This window comes from Scyliorhinus canicula, chromosome 11, assembly GCF_902713615.1.
Source record: "Scyliorhinus canicula chromosome 11, sScyCan1.1, whole genome shotgun sequence".
Lineage (NCBI taxonomy): Eukaryota > Metazoa > Chordata > Chondrichthyes > Carcharhiniformes > Scyliorhinidae > Scyliorhinus > Scyliorhinus canicula.
The window spans coordinates 98,921,847-98,940,500 of NC_052156.1; the positions used below are offsets into that span (position 1 = coordinate 98,921,847).

An 18,654-nucleotide genomic window follows, 5' to 3' on the forward strand; every position below is an offset into this window, starting at 1 on the left:
TAAATGGTGGAAGATATAGAGGGGATGTCAGAGGTAGGTTCTTTACCCAGAGAGTAGTGGGGGCATGGAATGCACTGCCTGTGGTAGTAGTTGAGTCGGAAAATTTATGGACCTTCAAGCGGCTATTGGATAGGTACTTGGATTAGGGTAGAATAAGGGAGTGTAGGTTAACTTCTTAAGGGCAGCACGGTAGCATTGTGGATAGCACAATTGCTTCACGGCTCCAGGGCCCCAAGTTCGATTTCGACTTGGGTCGCTGTCTGTGTGGAGTCTGCACATCCTCCCCGTGACTGCGTGGGTTTCCTCCGGGTGCTCCGGTTTCCTCCCACAGTCCAAGGATGTGCAGGTTGGGTGGATTGGCCATGACAAATTGTCCAAAATTCTATGATTAACCTAGGACAAAAGTTCGGCGCAACATCGTGGGCCGAAGGGCCTGTTCTGTGCTGTATTTCTCTATCTATCTATCTAAGTGCTCGTTCGGTCAATCAGACATCAAATTCCTTGGTGACCACATCTCGCAGCAAGGCTCCGCTTTCTTGGAATGGTCAACTTCCGAGGGAAATTAATTCACAATATAGCGTCCCACAAAACAGCCCTCCGCCATCTCGTCAAAAAGTCTACGGAATTCCAGTGGCTGCCCGCGCATGAGAAGGAATGGCGTGAGCTGAGGGCGAAGATCACCACAGCCCCGGTTCTTGCGTTCTTCGACCCAACCAAGGAGACCAAGATATCCACTGACGCAAGCCAGGACGGCATTGGGGCGGTGCTCCTCCAACGGGATGACTCCTCGTCCTGGGCTCCAGTGGCGTATGCCTCCAGAACCATGACGCCTACTGAACAACGGTACGCTCAGATTGAGAAGGAATGTCTGGGCCTCCTAACGGGAATCGACAAGTTTCACGGCTATGTCTATGGCCTGCCAAAATTCACGGTAGAGACGGACCACAGGCCACTAGTCCACATAATCCAGAAGGATTTAAATGACATAACGCCCCACTTACAGCGAATCCTTCTTAAACTACGCTGCTATGACATTGAACTTGTCTACACGCCAGGCAAAGAGCTCATTGTCGCAGACGCCCTTTCCAGGTCCATTACCACCCCTTGTGAACAAACTGACTTAATCTGCCACATTGACGCGCAGGTGCAATTGTGTGCCACCAAACTTCCGACCTCTGAGGAGAGGGTGATCCAGATTCATGAGGAAACGGCCTCTGCTGCAGCGTGTGATGCAGCACCTTACAAATGGCTGGCAGAAGGGACAATATCCCCAGTCCTACAACGTCAAGGGCGACCTGATGGTGGTGGCCAGCATCCTCATGAAGCTCGACAGGATCGTGATTCCTCAGAGCATGCGAGCTATGGTGCTGTTAATGTATCTGCATCCACAAACTCCCCTGGCAGCGCGTTCCAGGCACTCACCACCCTCTGTGTAAAAAAACCTGCCTCACACATCTCCTCTAAACTTTGCCCCACGGACCTTAAACCTATGCCCCAGGTAATTGATTCCTCCACCCTGGGAAAGAGTGCCTGCCCATCCACTCTATCCATGCCCCTCATAATCTTGTAGACCTCTATCAGGTCACCCCTCAACCTCCGTCTTTCTAACGAACAGTCTGAGTCTATTAAGCCTCTCCACATAGCTAACACCCTCCAGACCAGGCAACATCCTGGTAAACCTCCTCTGCACCCTCTCCAAAGACTCCACATCCTTCTGGTAGTGTGGTGACCAGAACTAATATTCCAATATTCCAAGTGCAGCCGTACCTAGTTTCTATACAACAAGGTTCCCGTTTGTCATAATTATACATCTATGTATATAATGGAGTGCAGACAGGCAGTGATTGACACACAGGATGACCAGTAAGGACACAGAACAGAGCAACCAATCACCAGACAGGACAGATCACCGCCCATTTGAATAAATATAAATATTATTAATGGGATTCCCAGCCATGATTCCCCCCTCACTAAATATTCAGATCTTGCCAATGTGACTTTTTACAACAGCGTTAGAAGAAAGGGATTTAGTTGAGTGGATCCCACTAGGGGCCCCAAGCTATGTATAGAGCCCAGCGGGGGGAGAGGGCAGTGCTCTGGCACTTCCTATTGGCAGAGCTTGGCCGTGCCCCTGGCACAGGCTGGCAGTGCCCCCGGCACAGGTTGGAAGTTCCAACCTGGCAGTGCCAACCTGTGTCAGAGGTGAGCCCTTCTGGGGAGTCCCGCTGAGGGTGGGGGGGGGGGGGGGGGGGGGGCGGATTCCACTGTGTGTGGGGAGGATGTCGGGAAAAGCCTTTTGGCGGGGGGGGGGGGGGGGGGGGGGGGGGGGGGTCTTGCCAGTGGAGGGAGAGAAAAGACTTGCCTGTGAGGGCGAGAGTGCCCGTGAAACTGCCATTGTGCCGGGGTGGTGAACAGGTGGACGAGAGACCCTGATACTTGTGCGGTTGGTGAGGAAGGCTGAAGATCCCCCAGTAATTGTGCAGTTTGGGAAGGGGGGGTTGGGGGGGGGGGGGGAGTGGAAATCGGGCTAGAGAGCACCCATTCCCTTCATGGGAGTGGAGGGTGGCTCTCTGTGCCTGTGGGAGGAGTGAGGGAGTTTAACTTCACTGCTGATCGGACCGCCTTTTAAAGATGGTACCCCAATCTTGGAATGGATCTTGGCGGCTGTATCAGGCCCTGCCCCGCCAGACTGATGGTGTAAACTACGCCCCCTCTGATTTCTTTTTCTCAGAGTGGCTGAAGATCTGGTCTCAAAATGAGGCTCTGCATCTGGAGAGTGACCAGTCAGAGCCTGACATTGATAAGATAATGAGGAAATTCCGCCCTACATTTTATCCCTCTTCAGTTCTGTAGAAGAGTCAGGTGGACTCGGTTGTTTCTCTCTCCACAGATGTGTCAGACCTGCTGTGTTTATCCAGTATTTTCTGCTTTTATTCTCGTTAGATAGTGTTCTTGATGGAGAAAAATAGCCCGGTGCAAGACGCAATAATATTTTCAGACACAAATTGATACTGAGCCAATACAGATCATGTTATAGAGATAGGTTTAAAGGAGGTGATTTAGGTGAACAGCTTTATGAAGAGAATTTCAGAGATGGATCGACGTACAAACAGACCGTTATATGTGTGTACCTGAAAGAATTGAATTCTGGACAGGAGGTCAGTGATGTAACTGCCCAGTGGTTTCACTGACGGGTAGGAATTTGCTGACCACATTGTAGGAACCTGTGAAATCAAACAATAGATAAAATCAGAACCAAATCTGTGGACGCCACACTGTCCCCATTATCCAATACTCACAATGTGGACCCCACACTGTCTCCATTGTCCATGACACACTCACAATGTGGACCGCAGACAGTCCCCATTATCCACTACTCATGTGGACCACACACTATCCCCATTATCCGTTACTCATAATGTGGGCCCCAAACTGTCTCCATTAACCATGACTCGCTCACAATGTGGACCCCACACTGTCTCCATTATCCATGACTCACTGCCAATATGGACACCAGACAGTCCCCATTTTCCACTACTCACAATGTGGGCCACACATTGCCCCTATTATCCATTACTCACAACGTGGACCTCATACTGTCTCCATTAGGCTTGGCTCACTCGCAATGTGGACCCCACAGCCCCTATTATCCACTACTCACAATATGGAGCCCACACAGTCACTATTATCCATCATTTACAATGTAGACCCCCACACTGTCTCTATTATTCATTACTCACGCACAGTGTGGACCCCACACTGTCTCCATTATCCATTACTCACAATGTGTGCCCCACACTGTTCCCATTATCCATTACTGATAGTGTGTCCCCGCACTGTCTCTATTAGCAATTACTCACAATGTGTGCCCCACACTGTTCCCATTATCCATTACTGACAGTGTGTCCCCGCACTTTCTCTATTAGCAATTACTCACAATGTGTGCCCCACACTGTTCCCATTATCCATTAATGACAGTGTGTCCCCGCACTGTCTCTATTAGCGATTACTCACAATGTGTGCCCTACACTGTTCCCATTATCCATTACTGACAGTGTCCCCCCGCACTGTCTCTATTAGCGATTACTCACAATGTGTGCCCTACACTGTTCCCATTATCCATTACTGACAGTGTCCCCCCGCACTGTCTCTATTAGCAATTACTCACAATGTGTGCCCCACACTGTTCCCATTATCCATTACTCACTCAGTGTGGACCCCACACTGTCTCCATTACCCATTACTCAAAATGTGTGCCCCACACTGTTCCCATTATCCATTACTGACAGTGTGTCCCCGCACTGTCTCTATTCGCGATTACTCACAATGTGTGCCCCACACTGTTCCCATTATCCATTACTGACAGTGTGTCCCCGCACTGTCTCTATTCGCGATTACTCACAATGTGTGCCCCACACTGTTCCCATTATCCATTACTCACAATATGGAGCCCACACAGTCACTATTATCCATCATTCACAATGTAGACCCCCACACTGTCTCTATTATTCATTACTCACGCACAGTATGGACCCCACACTGTCTCCATTATCCATTACTCACAATGTGTTCCCCACACTGTTCCCATTATCCATTACTGATAGTGTGTCCTCGCACTGTCTCTATTAGCAATTACTCACAATGTGTGCCCCACACTGTTCCCATTATCCATTACTCACTCAGTGTGGACCTCACACTGTCTCCATTACCCATTACTCACAATGTGTGCCCCACACTGTTCCCATTATCCATTATTGACAGTGTGTCCCCGCACTGTCTCTATTCGCGATTACTCACAATGTGTGCCCCACACTGTTCCCATTATCCATTATTGACAGTGTGTCCCCGCACTGTCTCTATTCGCGATTACTCACAATGTGTGCCCCACACTGTTCCCATTATCCATTACTCACTCACAATGTGGACCCCAAAACTATCAGTATCCATTAATCACAATGGAGACTTCACAATGTCTCATTGTCTATTGCTCACAGTGGGACGCAGTAGCATAGTGGTATTGTCACAAGACAAGTAATCCAGAGACTCGGGGTCATTCTCAAGGGACCTGGTTTTGAATCCAACCAGACCAAATGGTGAAATTTGAATTTTTAAAAAAAATCTGATATTAAATCCAAAGATGACCATGAATCGATTGCCGTAAAAACCCATCTGGTTCACTAATGTCCTTTAGGGAAGGAAATCTGCTGTCCTTACTGGGTCTGGCTTACATGTGACTCCAGATCAACTGCAATGTAGTTGACAATTAAAATGCCCTCGGTGATCGGCAATAAATGCTGGCCCAACCAGCGACGGCACATAGAACATAGAACAGTACAGCACAGAACAGGCCCTTCGGCCCTCGATGTTGTGCCGAGCAATGATCACCCTACTCAAATCCACGTATCCACCCTATACCCGTAACCCAACAATCCCCCCCCTTAACCCTACATTTTAGGACACTATGGGCAATTTATCATGGCCAATCCACCTAACCCGCACATCTTTGGACTGTGGGAGGAAACCGGAGCACCCGGAGGAAACCCACCCACACACGGGGAGGACGTGCAGACTCCACACAGACAGTGACCCAGCCGGGAATCGAACCTGGGACCCTGGAGCTGTGAAGCATTTATGCTAATCACCATGCTACCCTGCTGCCACATGCCATGAATGAATAAAAAATTCACAATGTGGATCCCTCACTGTCTCCATTATCCATTATTCACTCATAATGTGGGCCTCATGCTGCCTCCATTATACATTACTTCCAATGTGGCCCCACCCAGTCTCCATTATCCATTACTCAATCACAATGTGGCCCCACCCAGTCTCCATTATCCATTACTCAATCACAATGTGGCCCCACCCAGTCTCCATTATCCATTACTCAATCACAATGTGGCCCCACCCAGTCACCATTATCCATTACTCAATCACAATGTGGCCCCACCCAGTCTCCATTATCCATTACTCAATCACAATGTGGCCCCACCCAGTCTCCATTATCCATTACTCAGTCACAATGTGGCCCCACCCAGTCACCATTATCCATTACTCAGTCACAATGTGGCCCCACCCAGTCTCCATTACCCATTACTCAGTCACAATGTGGCCCCACCCAGTCTCCATTACCCATTACTCAATCACAATGTGGCCCCACCCAGTCTCCATTATCCATTACTCAATCACAATGTGGCCCCACCCAGTCTCCATTATCCATTACTCAATCACAATGTGGCCCCACCCAGTCTCCATTATCCATTACTCAATCACAATGTGGCCCCACCCAGTCTCCATTACCCATTACTCAGTCACAATGTGGCCCCACCCAGTCTCCATTATCCATTACTCAATCACAATGTGGCCCCACCCAGTCTCCATTATCCATTACTCAATCACAATGTGGACCTCACACTGTCTCCATTATCCATTACTCAATCACAATGTGGCCCCACCCAGTCTCCATTATCCATTACTCAATCACAATGTGGGCCCACCCAGTCTCCATTATCCATTACTCAATCACAATGTGGCCCCACCCAGTCTCCATTACCCAATCACAATGTGGCCCCACCCAGTCTCCATTACCCATTACTCAGTCACAATGTGGCCCCACCCAGTCTCCATTATCCATTACTCAATCACAATGTGGACCTCACACTGTCTCTATTACCCATTACTCAGTCACAATGTGACCCCACCCAGTCTCCATTATCCATTACTCAGTCACAATGTGGCCCCACCCAGTCTCCATTACCCATTACTCAATCACAATGTGGCCCCACCCAGTCTCCATTATCCATTACTCAATCACAATGTGGCCCCACCCAGTCTCCATTATCCATTACTCAATCACAATGTGGCCCCACCCAGTCTCCATTACCCAATCACAATGTGGCCCCACCCAGTCTCCATTACCCATTACTCAGTCACAATGTGGCCCCACCCAGTCTCCATTACCCATTACTGAATCACAATGTGGCCCCACCCAGTCTCCATTACCCATTACTCAGTCACAATGGGGCCCCACCCAGTCACCATTATTCATTACTCAATCACAATGTGGCCCCACCCAGTCTCCATTATCCATTACTCAATCACAATGTGGCCCCACCCAGTCTCCATTATCCATTACTCAATCACAATGTGGCCCCACCCAGTCTCCATTATCCATTACTCAGTCACAATGTGGCCCCACCCAGTCTCCATTATCCATTACTCAATCACAATGTGGCCCCACCCAGTCTCCATTACCCATTACTCAATCACAATGTGGCCCCACCCAGTCTCCATTACCCATTACTCAATCACAATGTGGCCCCACCCAGTCTCCATTATCCATTACTCAGTCACAATGTGGCCCCACCCAGTCTCCATTACCCATTACTCAGTCACAATGTGGCCCCACCCAGTCTCCATTATCCATTACTCAATCACAATGTGGCCCCACCCAGTCTCCATTACCCATTACTCAGTCACAATGTGGCCCCACCCAGTCTCCATTATCCATTACTCAATCACAATGTGGCCCCACCCAGTCTCCATTATCCATTACTCAATCACAACGTGGCCCCACCCAGTCTCCATTATCCATTACTCAATCACAATGTGGCCCCACCCAGTCTCCATTATCCATTACTCAATCACAATGTGACCCCACCCAGTCTCCATTATCCATTACTCAATCACAATGTGGCCCCACCCAGTCTCCATTATCCATTACTCAATCACAATGTGGCCCCACCCAGTCTCCATTACCCATTACTCAGTCACAATGTGGCCCCACCCAGTCTCCATTATCCATTACTCAATCACAATGTGGCCCCACCCAGTCTCCATTATCCATTACTCAATCACAATGTGGACCTCACACTGTCTCCATTATCCATTACTCAATCACAATGTGGCCCCACCCAGTCTCCATTATCCATTACTCAATCACAATGTGGCCCCACCCAGTCTCCATTATCCATTACTCAATCACAATGTGGCCCCACCCAGTCTCCATTACCCAATCACAATGTGGCCCCACCCAGTCTCCATTACCCATTACTCAGTCACAATGTGGCCCCACCCAGTCTCCATTATCCATTACTCAATCACAATGTGGCCCCACCCAGTCTCCATTACCCATTACTGAATCACAATGTGGCCCCACCCAGTCTCCATTACCCATTACTCAGTCACAATGTGGCCCCACCCAGTCACCATTATTCATTACTCAATCACAATGTGGCCCCACCCAGTCTCCATTATCCATTACTCAATCACAATGTGGCCCCACCCAGTCTCCATTATCCATTACTCAATCACAATGTGGCCCCACCCAGTCTCCATTATCCATTACTCAGTCACAATGTGGCCCCACCCAGTCTCCATTATCCATTACTCAATCACAATGTGGCCCCACCCAGTCTCCATTACCCATTACTCAATCACAATGTGGCCCCACCCAGTCTCCATTACCCATTACTCAATCACAATGTGGCCCCACCCAGTCTCCATTATCCATTACTCAATCACAATGTGGCCCCACCCAGTCTCCATTATCCATTACTCAATCACAATGTGGCCCCACCCAGTCTCCATTATCCATTACTCAATCACAATGTGGCCCCACCCAGTCTCCATTATCCATTACTCAATCACACCGTGGACCTCACACTGTCTCCATTACCCATTACTCAGTCACAATGTGGCCCCACCCAGTCTCCATTATCCATTACTCAATCACAATGTGGCCCCACCCAGTCTCCATTATCCATTACTCAATCACAATGTGGCCCCACCCAGTCTCCATTATCCATTACTCAATCACAATGTGGCCCCACCCAGTCTCCATTATCCATTACTCAGTCACAATGTGGCCCCACCTAGTCTCCATTATCCATTACTCAATCACAATGTGGCCCCACCCAGTCTCCATTATCCATTACTCAATCACAATGTGGCCCCACCCAGTCTCCATTATCCATTACTCAATCACAATTTGGCCCCACCTAGTCTCCATTACCCATTACTCAATCACACCGTGGACCTCACACTGTCTCCATTACCCATTACTCAGTCACAATGTGGCCCCACCCAGTCTCCATTATCCATTACTCAATCACAATGTGGCCCCACCCAGTCTCCATTATCCATTACTCAATCACAACGTGGCCCCACCCAGTCTCCATTATTCATTACTCAATCACAATGTGGCCCCACCCAGTCTCCATTATCCATTACTCAATCACAATGTGACCCCACCCAGTCTCCATTATCCATTACTCAATCACAATGTGGCCCCACCCAGTCTCCATTATCCATTACTCAATCACACCGTGGACCTCACACTGTCTCCATTACCCATTACTCAGTCACAATGTGGCCCCACCCAGTCTCCATTATCCATTACTCAATCACAATGTGGACCTCACACTGTCTCTATTACCCATTACTCAGTCACAATGTGGCCCCACCCAGTCTCCATTATCCATTACTCAGTCACAATGTGGCCCCACCCAGTCTCCATTACCCATTACTCAATCACAATGTGGCCCCACCCAGTCACCATTATCCATTACTCAGTCACAATGTGGACCTCACACTGTCTCTATTACCCATTGCTCACTCACAAAGTGGATCCCACACTGTCTCCATTATCCATTACTCCCCCACAAAATGGATCCGACACTGTATCCCAATATCCATTGTTCACTAACAATGTGGTTGCCACACTATATCCATTATCAACTGCCACAGTGGATCCCACATTGTCTATTATCCATTATCCCATACTGTCCCCATTATCCATGACTCACAATGTGGATCCCAAACTGTCTCCATTAATCATTACTCACTCGCAATATGGACCACGCAATGTATCCATAGTCCATTACTCACAATGTGGGCCACGCAACTGTCCCCATTATTCATGACTCACAGTGTGGATCCCACACTGTTTCCATTATCCATTATGAACAACATAGACCTCAGACTGTCTCCTTTATCCATTCCTCCGAATGTGAACCTCTCACAATTTCTATTATCTATAACTCACAATCTGAACCCTTCACTATCTCCATTATCCATGACTCACAATCTGGACCCCACACTGTCTCTATTATCCATTACTCACAATCAGGACTACAATTCTATGATAATTCTATGAATTCTATGATAATCTATGATACTGCCTCTGTTATCCATCCCTCACAGTCTGGACCCCACACTGCCTCCTTTATCCATTACTCACAATCTGGATCCCACACTGTCCCTATTATCCATGACTCACTCACAGTCTGGACCCAACATTGTCTCTATTATTCACTGCTCACAATCTGGACCCCACACTATCAAAGAACAAAGAACCAAGAAAGGTACAGTACAGGAACAGGCCATTCGGCCCTCCAAGCCTACGGCGACCATGCTGCCCATCTAACCCAAAACCTTCTACACATCTAGGGTCCGTATCTCTCTATTCCCATCCTATTCATGTATTTGTCAAGACGTCCTTTAAACATCACTATCGTAACTGCTTTCACCACCTCCTGCCACGCGTTTCAGGCTACCCTCTGTGTAAAAATCCTCCCTCACACATGTCCTCTAAATTTGTCCCTTGCACCTTAAACCTATGTTCCTGAGTAATTGACTCTTCCACCCTGGGAAAAAGATTCTGACTATCCACTCTGTCCATGCCTCTCACAATTTTGTAGACTTCTATCAGGTCACACCTCAATCTCTGTAATTCTAGTGAGAACAAACCGAGTTTATCCAACCTGCCCTCATAGCTAATGGCCTCCATACCAGGCAACATCCTGGTAAATCTCTTCTGTACCCTCCCCAAATCCTCCACATTCTTCTGGTAGTGTGGCGACCAGAATTGAACACTATACTCCAAGTGTAGCCTAACCACGGTTCTATACAGCTGGATTGGATTTGTTTATTGTCACGTGTACCGAGGTACAGTGAAAAGTATTTTTCTGCAAGCAGCTCAACAGATCATTCAGTACATGGGAAGAAAAGGGAATTGAACAGAATTCAAGAAAATACATGAGAATACATAATAGGGCAACACAAGATATACAATGACTTGCCAATTTTTATATTAAGTGCCTTGAACGATGAAGGCAAGCATGCCGTATTCCTTCTTGACTACCTGCGTTGCCACTTTCAGTGATCTGTGGAACTGTACACCCAGATTCCTCTGCCTGTCAATACTTTTAAGGGTCCTGCCATTTACTGCATATTTCCCACCTGTAGTAAACCTTCCAAAATGCATTACCTCACATTTGTCCGGATTAAACTCCATCTGCCATCTCTCCGCCCAAGTCTCCAGTCGATCTATATCCTATGTATCCTCTGACAGTCCTCATTGCTATCCCCAATTCCACCAACCTTGTCCACAAACTTATTAATCAGATTAGTTACATTTTCCTCCAAATCATTTGTATATACTAGAAACAGCAAAGGTCCCAGCACTGATCCCTGCAGAACACCACTAATCACAGTCTTCCATTCAGAAAAACACCCTTCCATTGCTACCCTCTGTCCTCTCTGACTGAGCCAGTTCTGTATCCATCTTGCTGGTTCACCCCTGATCCCGTATGACTTCACCTTCTGTACCAGTCTGCCATGAGGGCCATTGTCAAAGGCCTTACTGATTTCTATGTAGACAACATCCACTGCCCTACTTTCAACAATCAGCTTCGTCACTTCCTCGAAAAACTTGATCAAGTTGGTGAGATACGACCTCCTCTTCACAAAACCATGCTGCCTCTCGCTAACATGTCCACTTGCTTCCAAATAGGACTAAATCCTGTCTTGAAAAATCCTCTCCAATAATTTCTCTACCACTGATGTGAGGCTCACCGACCTGTAATTTCCTGGATTATCCTTTAAAAAAAAATGTATTTTATTCCAAACGTTAATAAAAGATTAGAAAACAAACAATTTGGGGAACAAACTCCCCAACAACTATATAGTTTGTACAAATTTTCCCCTTTTTCATCCCCCTTCCCCCCCCCCCCCTTCGATGAACATCCCCCACCTTGCCTCAAAGCCTTCCGCTGAACCCCTTAATTTGTACTTAATCTTTTCCAACCGAAGAAAGTCATACAAGTCCCCCAGCCAGGCCGCTACCCCTGGTGGTGTTGCTGATCGCCACTCCAGCAGAATTCTTCGCAGGTCAATCACACAGGGGAAGGCCACAACATCAGCACTCCTCCCCTCCATCAGCTCCGGCTTCTCCGATATCCCAAATATGGCCATCAATGGGTCCGGCTCAACTCCCCCCACTATCCTCGTTGGCACCGTGAACACTCCCCCCCCCCCCCCCCCCCCCCCCCCCCCCCCTCCTCCTCCAAAATTTCCCCATGTTTCCGCAGCCCCAGGACATATGAGCATGATTCGCTGGTCCTCGCCTACACTTCTCACGCTCATCTGCCTTCTCCTGGAAGAACCCACTCATTCTTGCCCGAGTCATGTGCATCCTGTGTACTACCCTGAACTGTATCAGGCTCATCCTTGCACATGAGGAGGTCACATTTACCCTTCATAGCGCCTCAATCCATACTCCCCAGTTTATCTCCCCTCCCAGCTCCCCCTTCCACCTCTCCTTAATCTTCACCACCTGCCCACCTCCCTGCTACCCATATATATATATATATATCTGATCCTGCCCTCTCCTTCCACGTCCGGAATCAGCAGTCACTCCAGCAGGGCATACTTTGGTAGCTTGGGGAACTAATTCCAAATCTTCCGCGCAAAGCTCTCGGGAGCTCTACTCTCTCCTTCAGTGCCAGTACATAGGCAACTCTTCTTCCAGGTACAAATTTCTCACCTTAACAAGCCCCACTTCTCTTCACTTCCTATACATGCCATGCTGGCTCAAAACTGTGGTTTTCGCACAACGGCGTTAACACCGACATCCTCTCGATTCCAAAGTGCCTCCTCAGCTGGTTCCAGGTCTTAACCATAGACTGCACCACAGGGCTCTCCGCGTGTTGCCTTGACGTCACTGGCAATGCCGCTGTCACCATAGCCCTCAAGCTGGACTTCCTCCATCCATTCTACCCATTCTCCTTCCCACCACCGCCTCACCTTCTCCGCATTCTTTGCTGAGTAATAATGTAGCAGGTTCGGCAAAGCCAACCCTACCTTCCGTCTCTGTTTTTAAAAAAAATTTAGAGTACCCAATTCATTTTTTCCAATTAAGGGGCAAATGGCCAATTCACCTAACCTGAACATCTTTGGGTTGTGGGGGCAAAACCCACGCAAACACAGGGAGAATGTGCAAACTCCACACGGACAGTGATCTCTGTCTCTGTAACAGAGTCCTCTTAACCCTTGGCACCTTCCCTGCCCATACAAAGTCTGAAATAATCATATCCAGTTTTTGAAAGAAGGCCTTTGGTACAATGATCGGCCGTGTCTGGAATATGAACAGGAACCTCGGCAGAATGTTCACCTTCACCATGTGGACCCTCCCTGCCATAGTCAAGTGCAGCGTGCCCCACCTCTTCAGATCCTTCCTAACCTCTTCCACCAGTATTGTTAAATTCCATTTGTGTAACATCGCCCATTCCCACGCTATCTGAATCCACAGGTATCTAAACCTGTCTCTGGCCACCTTAAATGGCATCCCCCATAGATTGGCTTGCCGATCCAACTTGTTCACCGGGAACACTTTGCTTTTCCCTACATTTAACTTGTATCCCAAGAACACCACAAACTTCCCCAACAGACCCATGAATCTCTCCATGCTCTTAAGCGGGTCCGAAACATACAATAGTAGGTTGTCCGCATATAGCGACACCCGATGCTCCCTTCATCCCTGTGCAACTTAGCCGACCCCCTAATAAGAGCCACTGCCAGAGGCTCTATAGCCAGCAATGGCGACAGTGGGCACCCCTGCCTTGTACAGTTCAAAGTTCTATGAACCCATGTCATTGGTCTGCACACTCGCCATCGGTGCCACATATAACAGGTGCACCCTTGCCTCAAACTTTGGCCCAAACCTTCCCAAGATCTCAAACAGATATCGCCAGTCCATCCGGTCAAATGCCTTCTCCACGTCCATGGACACCACCACTTCCAGTACCTGGGCTCCCGATGGGGTCATGCTCACGTTTAACAGCCTCATATTACGAGAAAGCTGTCTGCCCTTTAAAAAGCCTGTTTGGTCCTTCGCAACCACCCCCGCGACACAACCTTCATCCTTCCTACCTTCAACTTAGCAAGTAGTTTAACTCTGTATTTAACAATGATATGCGCCTATACGGCCCTCATTCCAACAGGTCCTTCCCTTTTTTTGGTATTGTGATTGTTGCCTGTGCCCTTGTCTCCTGCAGCTCCCCCTTCTCCAGCACCTCATTAAATGCCCCCAAGAGATGTGGTGCCAGGACCATCGCAAACTCCTTATAGAATTCCGCTGGGTAACCATCGGCCCCAGGGCCTTCCCGGACTTCATACCCCTTATACTATCCAATACCTCCCTCAGCCTCAAGGGCTCCTCCAGCACTTGCCTCTTCTCTTCCTCTGTGGAAACTCCAGTTCATCTAAGAACCGTCCCATGTCCCCCTCTTCACCCCCCGTCGGGTCCACCCTGTACAGCTCCTTATCGTCTCCGGCTCCAACGCCACATCCCCTGCTCCAGTCCGTATCTTCAATATTTCCCTGCATGCAGACTGCCTCCGTAGCTGATGCCTTCGACTCTCCTTCTCCCCGTATTCGCACTTCACCCCTCTTGCCCTACGCAGCAGTCCTATCATCCTTCCTGTTGTCAACCTATCAAATTGCTCCTTTTTTTCCTCCTTTCCAATTCCTCCGTGGTGGGCGCCCTCGACTACTCCCTATATACCCCCACTATCTCGTTCATTAGCCGTTCATATTCTTCCCTCCTTTCCCTATGTGGTGAATGTAATATATGAATGTATATATACTAATTCACACTGTTATTGTAAGCGCAGTAGCGCCATCCTACCACTAGGGGGAGTAGCACTGGGAGCACTTAGGAACTTGTACTGGGCTCCACCCTTGGTTCCGCCCACGACTCCTCCCCCTAGTGCAGCTGTATAAGTATCCGTGTCCAGAGTCAGCCTGGGCCACTACGAGTTCATCGACAGGTAACAGGCTGGCTCTGAAGTAAGTCGATTAAAGCCTAGATTCACATCGGAAACACGTGTCTGGTGAATTGATGGTTCCATCAATTTAATCGACTTAAGAACAGTAAGATTGATTAATGAATCGGCCCTCAAGCCTGGACGCCTGGAACTCAACCCGCAGGATGCAGAGGCTAAAGAAATCTTCTCCCATTGGATCCGGTGCTTCAAGGCCTACCTGGCCGAAGCAAGCACAGCCAAAACTACAGAGGATCAGAAGCTGAGTCTACTGCACGCGAGGGTGAGCCATAGAATCTCAACGCAACTAAACTCGGCCAGTTCATATACTGCGGCGCTAGCAGTTCTCGAAAAAATGTATGTAAGGCCAATTAATGAAGTTTACTCTCGCCATGTGTTTACGACTCGCCATCAGCGGCCTACGGAATCACTCGCCAATTTCCTAAGAGAACTTAACAATTTGTCCAATGACTAATTACCAAGTGGTTACCGCGGCTGAACACAGGGAATTGGCGGTACGCGATGTTTTTGTAGCTGGCCTCAGGTCTAACTATGTGCGCCAACGACTGCTGGAAAAGGGGGCCCAGGGACTGTGAAATGACTGTGGAAGCTGCGACCACGATGGAGGTCTCCTTCCGCAGCCTTAACTCGTTCCCCGCGGACCCCGCGACCCCATCATGGGCCCCCGACTAGCGACTCCCCCAGGCCTGTGCTACGCGGCCGCCCAGCCACCATGCTGCCCCAGCCAGCCACTATGCTGCTCCAGCCTGCCATTTCTGCGGCCAGAACTAGCACCCGCGGCAGCACTGCCCGGCCCGCAACGCGACCTGCAGCAGCTGTGGGCGAAAAGGGCATTACGCTAGAGTGTGCCTCGCAAAAAGGGCCCCAGCTTCCAACTCCCCAGCGACTCGCAGTAATCGCTCCCCACACTCTCAGCCCCGCGGGGCCCGAAACGCTGCGGCCTATGCCCCGACTTCGCCCCCTCCAGCCACGTGCGATTCATGGGGGCCGCCATCTTGGAAAACCTCCACCACGCGGCCGGCCACGTGCGACTCATGGGGGCCGCCATCTTGTCCAGCCCCCGCAACGTGCGGCCCATGGGCACCACCATTTTGTCCCCCGCAAAATCTTCAGGCGCCGCCATCTTGTCTTCCCCACGGGACATGATCGCCAACAGCATTCCACGACCTGGGCCCCCCATGCTCTCCATCTTCGGACGCCAGTGATGACCGACCGCAGCTCGCCTCAGTGACGATCGACCAGTCTCGTCCGCACAACCTGGCCACCGCCTCGACCAGTGTGAGAATCAACGGTCGCGTGACCTCTTGCCTGCTGGACTCCGGGAGCACCAAAAGCTTCATCCACCCGGATACGGTAAGGCGCTGCTCCCTCGCGGTCCACCCCGCCAATCAAAGAATCTCCCTGGCCTCTGGATCCCATCTCGATCCGGGGGTTCTGCAAGGTCACTCTCACGGTCCAGGGCATAGAATTCAGTGGCTTCCGCCTCTACGTCCTTCCTAATCTCTGCGCCGCACTACTACTAGGCCTGGACTTCCAGTGAAATCTCCAGAGCCTTACCCTCAAATTCGGTGGGCCGCTACCATCCCTCACTGTGTGCGGCCTCGCGACCCTAAAGGTCGACCCACCCTCCCTCTTTGCCAATCTAACTCCAGATTGAAAACCCGTTGCCACCAGGAGCAGACGGTACAGCACCCAGAACAACACCTTCATCAGGTCCGAGGTCCAGCGGTTGCTTCGGGAAGGCATCATCGATGCCAGCAACAGTCCCTGGAGAGCCCAAGTGAACTGGGGAGAAACACAGAATGGTCGTGGACTACAGCCAGACCATCAATCGGTACACGCAGCTCAAAGCGTACCCTCTCCCACGCATATCTGATATGGTCAATCAGATTGCGCAGTACCGGGTCTTCTCAACGATAGACCTCAAATCCTCCTACCACTAGCTCCCCATTCATAAATTGGACCGTCCATACACAGCTTTCGAGACGGACGGTCGTCTCTATCACTTCCTCAGGGTTCCCTTCAGCATCACTAACGGGGTCTCAGTCTTCCAAAGGGAGATGGACCGAATGGTCGACCGGTACGGTTTGCGGGCCACCTTTCTGTACCTAGACAACGTCACCATCTGCGGCCACGATCAGCAGGACCACAATGCCAACCTTGCGAAATTCCACCACATCGCCACTCTCCTCAACCTTACCTACAACAAGGAGAAGTGCGTGTTCAGCACAACCCGCTTAGCCATCCTCGGCTATGTGGTCCAGAACGGAGTTCTGGGGCTCGATCCCGACCGCATGCGTCCCCTCATGGAGCTTCCCCTCCCCCACTGCCCCAAGGCCCTCAAACGCTGCCTGGGGTTCTTCTCCTACTACGCCCAGTGGGTCCCAAACTATGCGGACAAGGCCCGCCCACTCATTCAGTCCATCCACTTTCCCCTTACGGCCGAGGCACAACAGGTCTTCGCCCGTATCAGAGCTGATATAGCCAAGGCCGGGATGCACACAGTAGACGAGACACTGCCCTTCCAAGTAGAAAGCGACGCATCAGACGTCGCACTTGCCGCCACCCTCAATCAGGCAGGGAGACCTGTGGCATTCTTTTCCCGCACCCTTCATGCCTCAGAAATTCGGCACTCGTCCGTCGAAAAAGAGGCCCAAGCTGTCGTTGAAGCTGTGCGGCATTGGAGGCATTACCTAGCCAGCAGGAGATTCACTCTCCTCACTGACCAACGGTCGGTAGCCTTCATGTTTAACAACATGCAGCGGGGCAAGATCAAAAATGATTAAATCTTGCGGTGGAGAATTGAGCTCTCCACCTATAATTACGAGATTTTGTATCGTCCCGGCAAACTCAACGAGCCTCCAGACGCCCTATCCCGAGGTACATGTGCCAGCGCACAAGTAGACCGACTCCGTGCCCTACACGACAGCCTTGGTCACACGATTGTACCATCTTGTCAAGGCTCGCAATCTGCTCTACTCCGTCGAGGAAGTACGGACAGTCACCAGGAACTGCCAGGTCTGTACGGAGTGCAAACCGCATTTCTAGGCACCAGACCGGTTGAATCTCTAACTGGCACCGGACTTTCAAAGGACATTTAAAAAATTTTTCCCTGATAAAACACTGTACATAAATTCACTACTGTATATAGTTCTCCACCACCCCCGCCAGAATCATTTAAAAAAAAAATTTAGATTACCCAATTATTTTTTGCAATTAAGGGGCAATTTAGAGTGGCCAATCCACCTACTCTGCACATTTTTGGGTTGTGGGTACGAAACCCACTCAGACACGGGGAGAATGTGCAAACTCCACACGGACAGTGACCCAGAGTCGGGATCGAACCTGGGACCTCAGCGCCGTGAGGCAGCTGTGCTAACCACTAGGCCACCGTGCTGCCCTTGACTCATTTTTAACAGGGTCACCCCATTCACCATGTGGTAAACCACTGTTACACCTGTATTAGGTGATGTAAGGTAGGACCTGTACTACAGGTTGGCTGGTAGCCCCTGCCTGCTGGCTCCGCCCA

At 49.8% G+C, this 18,654-nt stretch overlaps 1 protein-coding gene across 1 annotated transcript in view; it reads right to left on the reverse strand.

Annotated features, from left to right (window-relative positions):
• The window catches only part of LOC119973221 (dynein heavy chain 3, axonemal-like), a 714,697-nt gene that overhangs the window by 52,922 nt on the left and 643,121 nt on the right, over positions 1-18,654 (reverse strand). Inside the window, exon 65 of the mRNA XM_038810887.1 lies at positions 3,132-3,224. Within this exon, the coding sequence (XP_038666815.1) occupies positions 3,132-3,224 (93 nt within the window). The remainder of the gene's footprint in view (positions 1-3,131; positions 3,225-18,654) is intronic.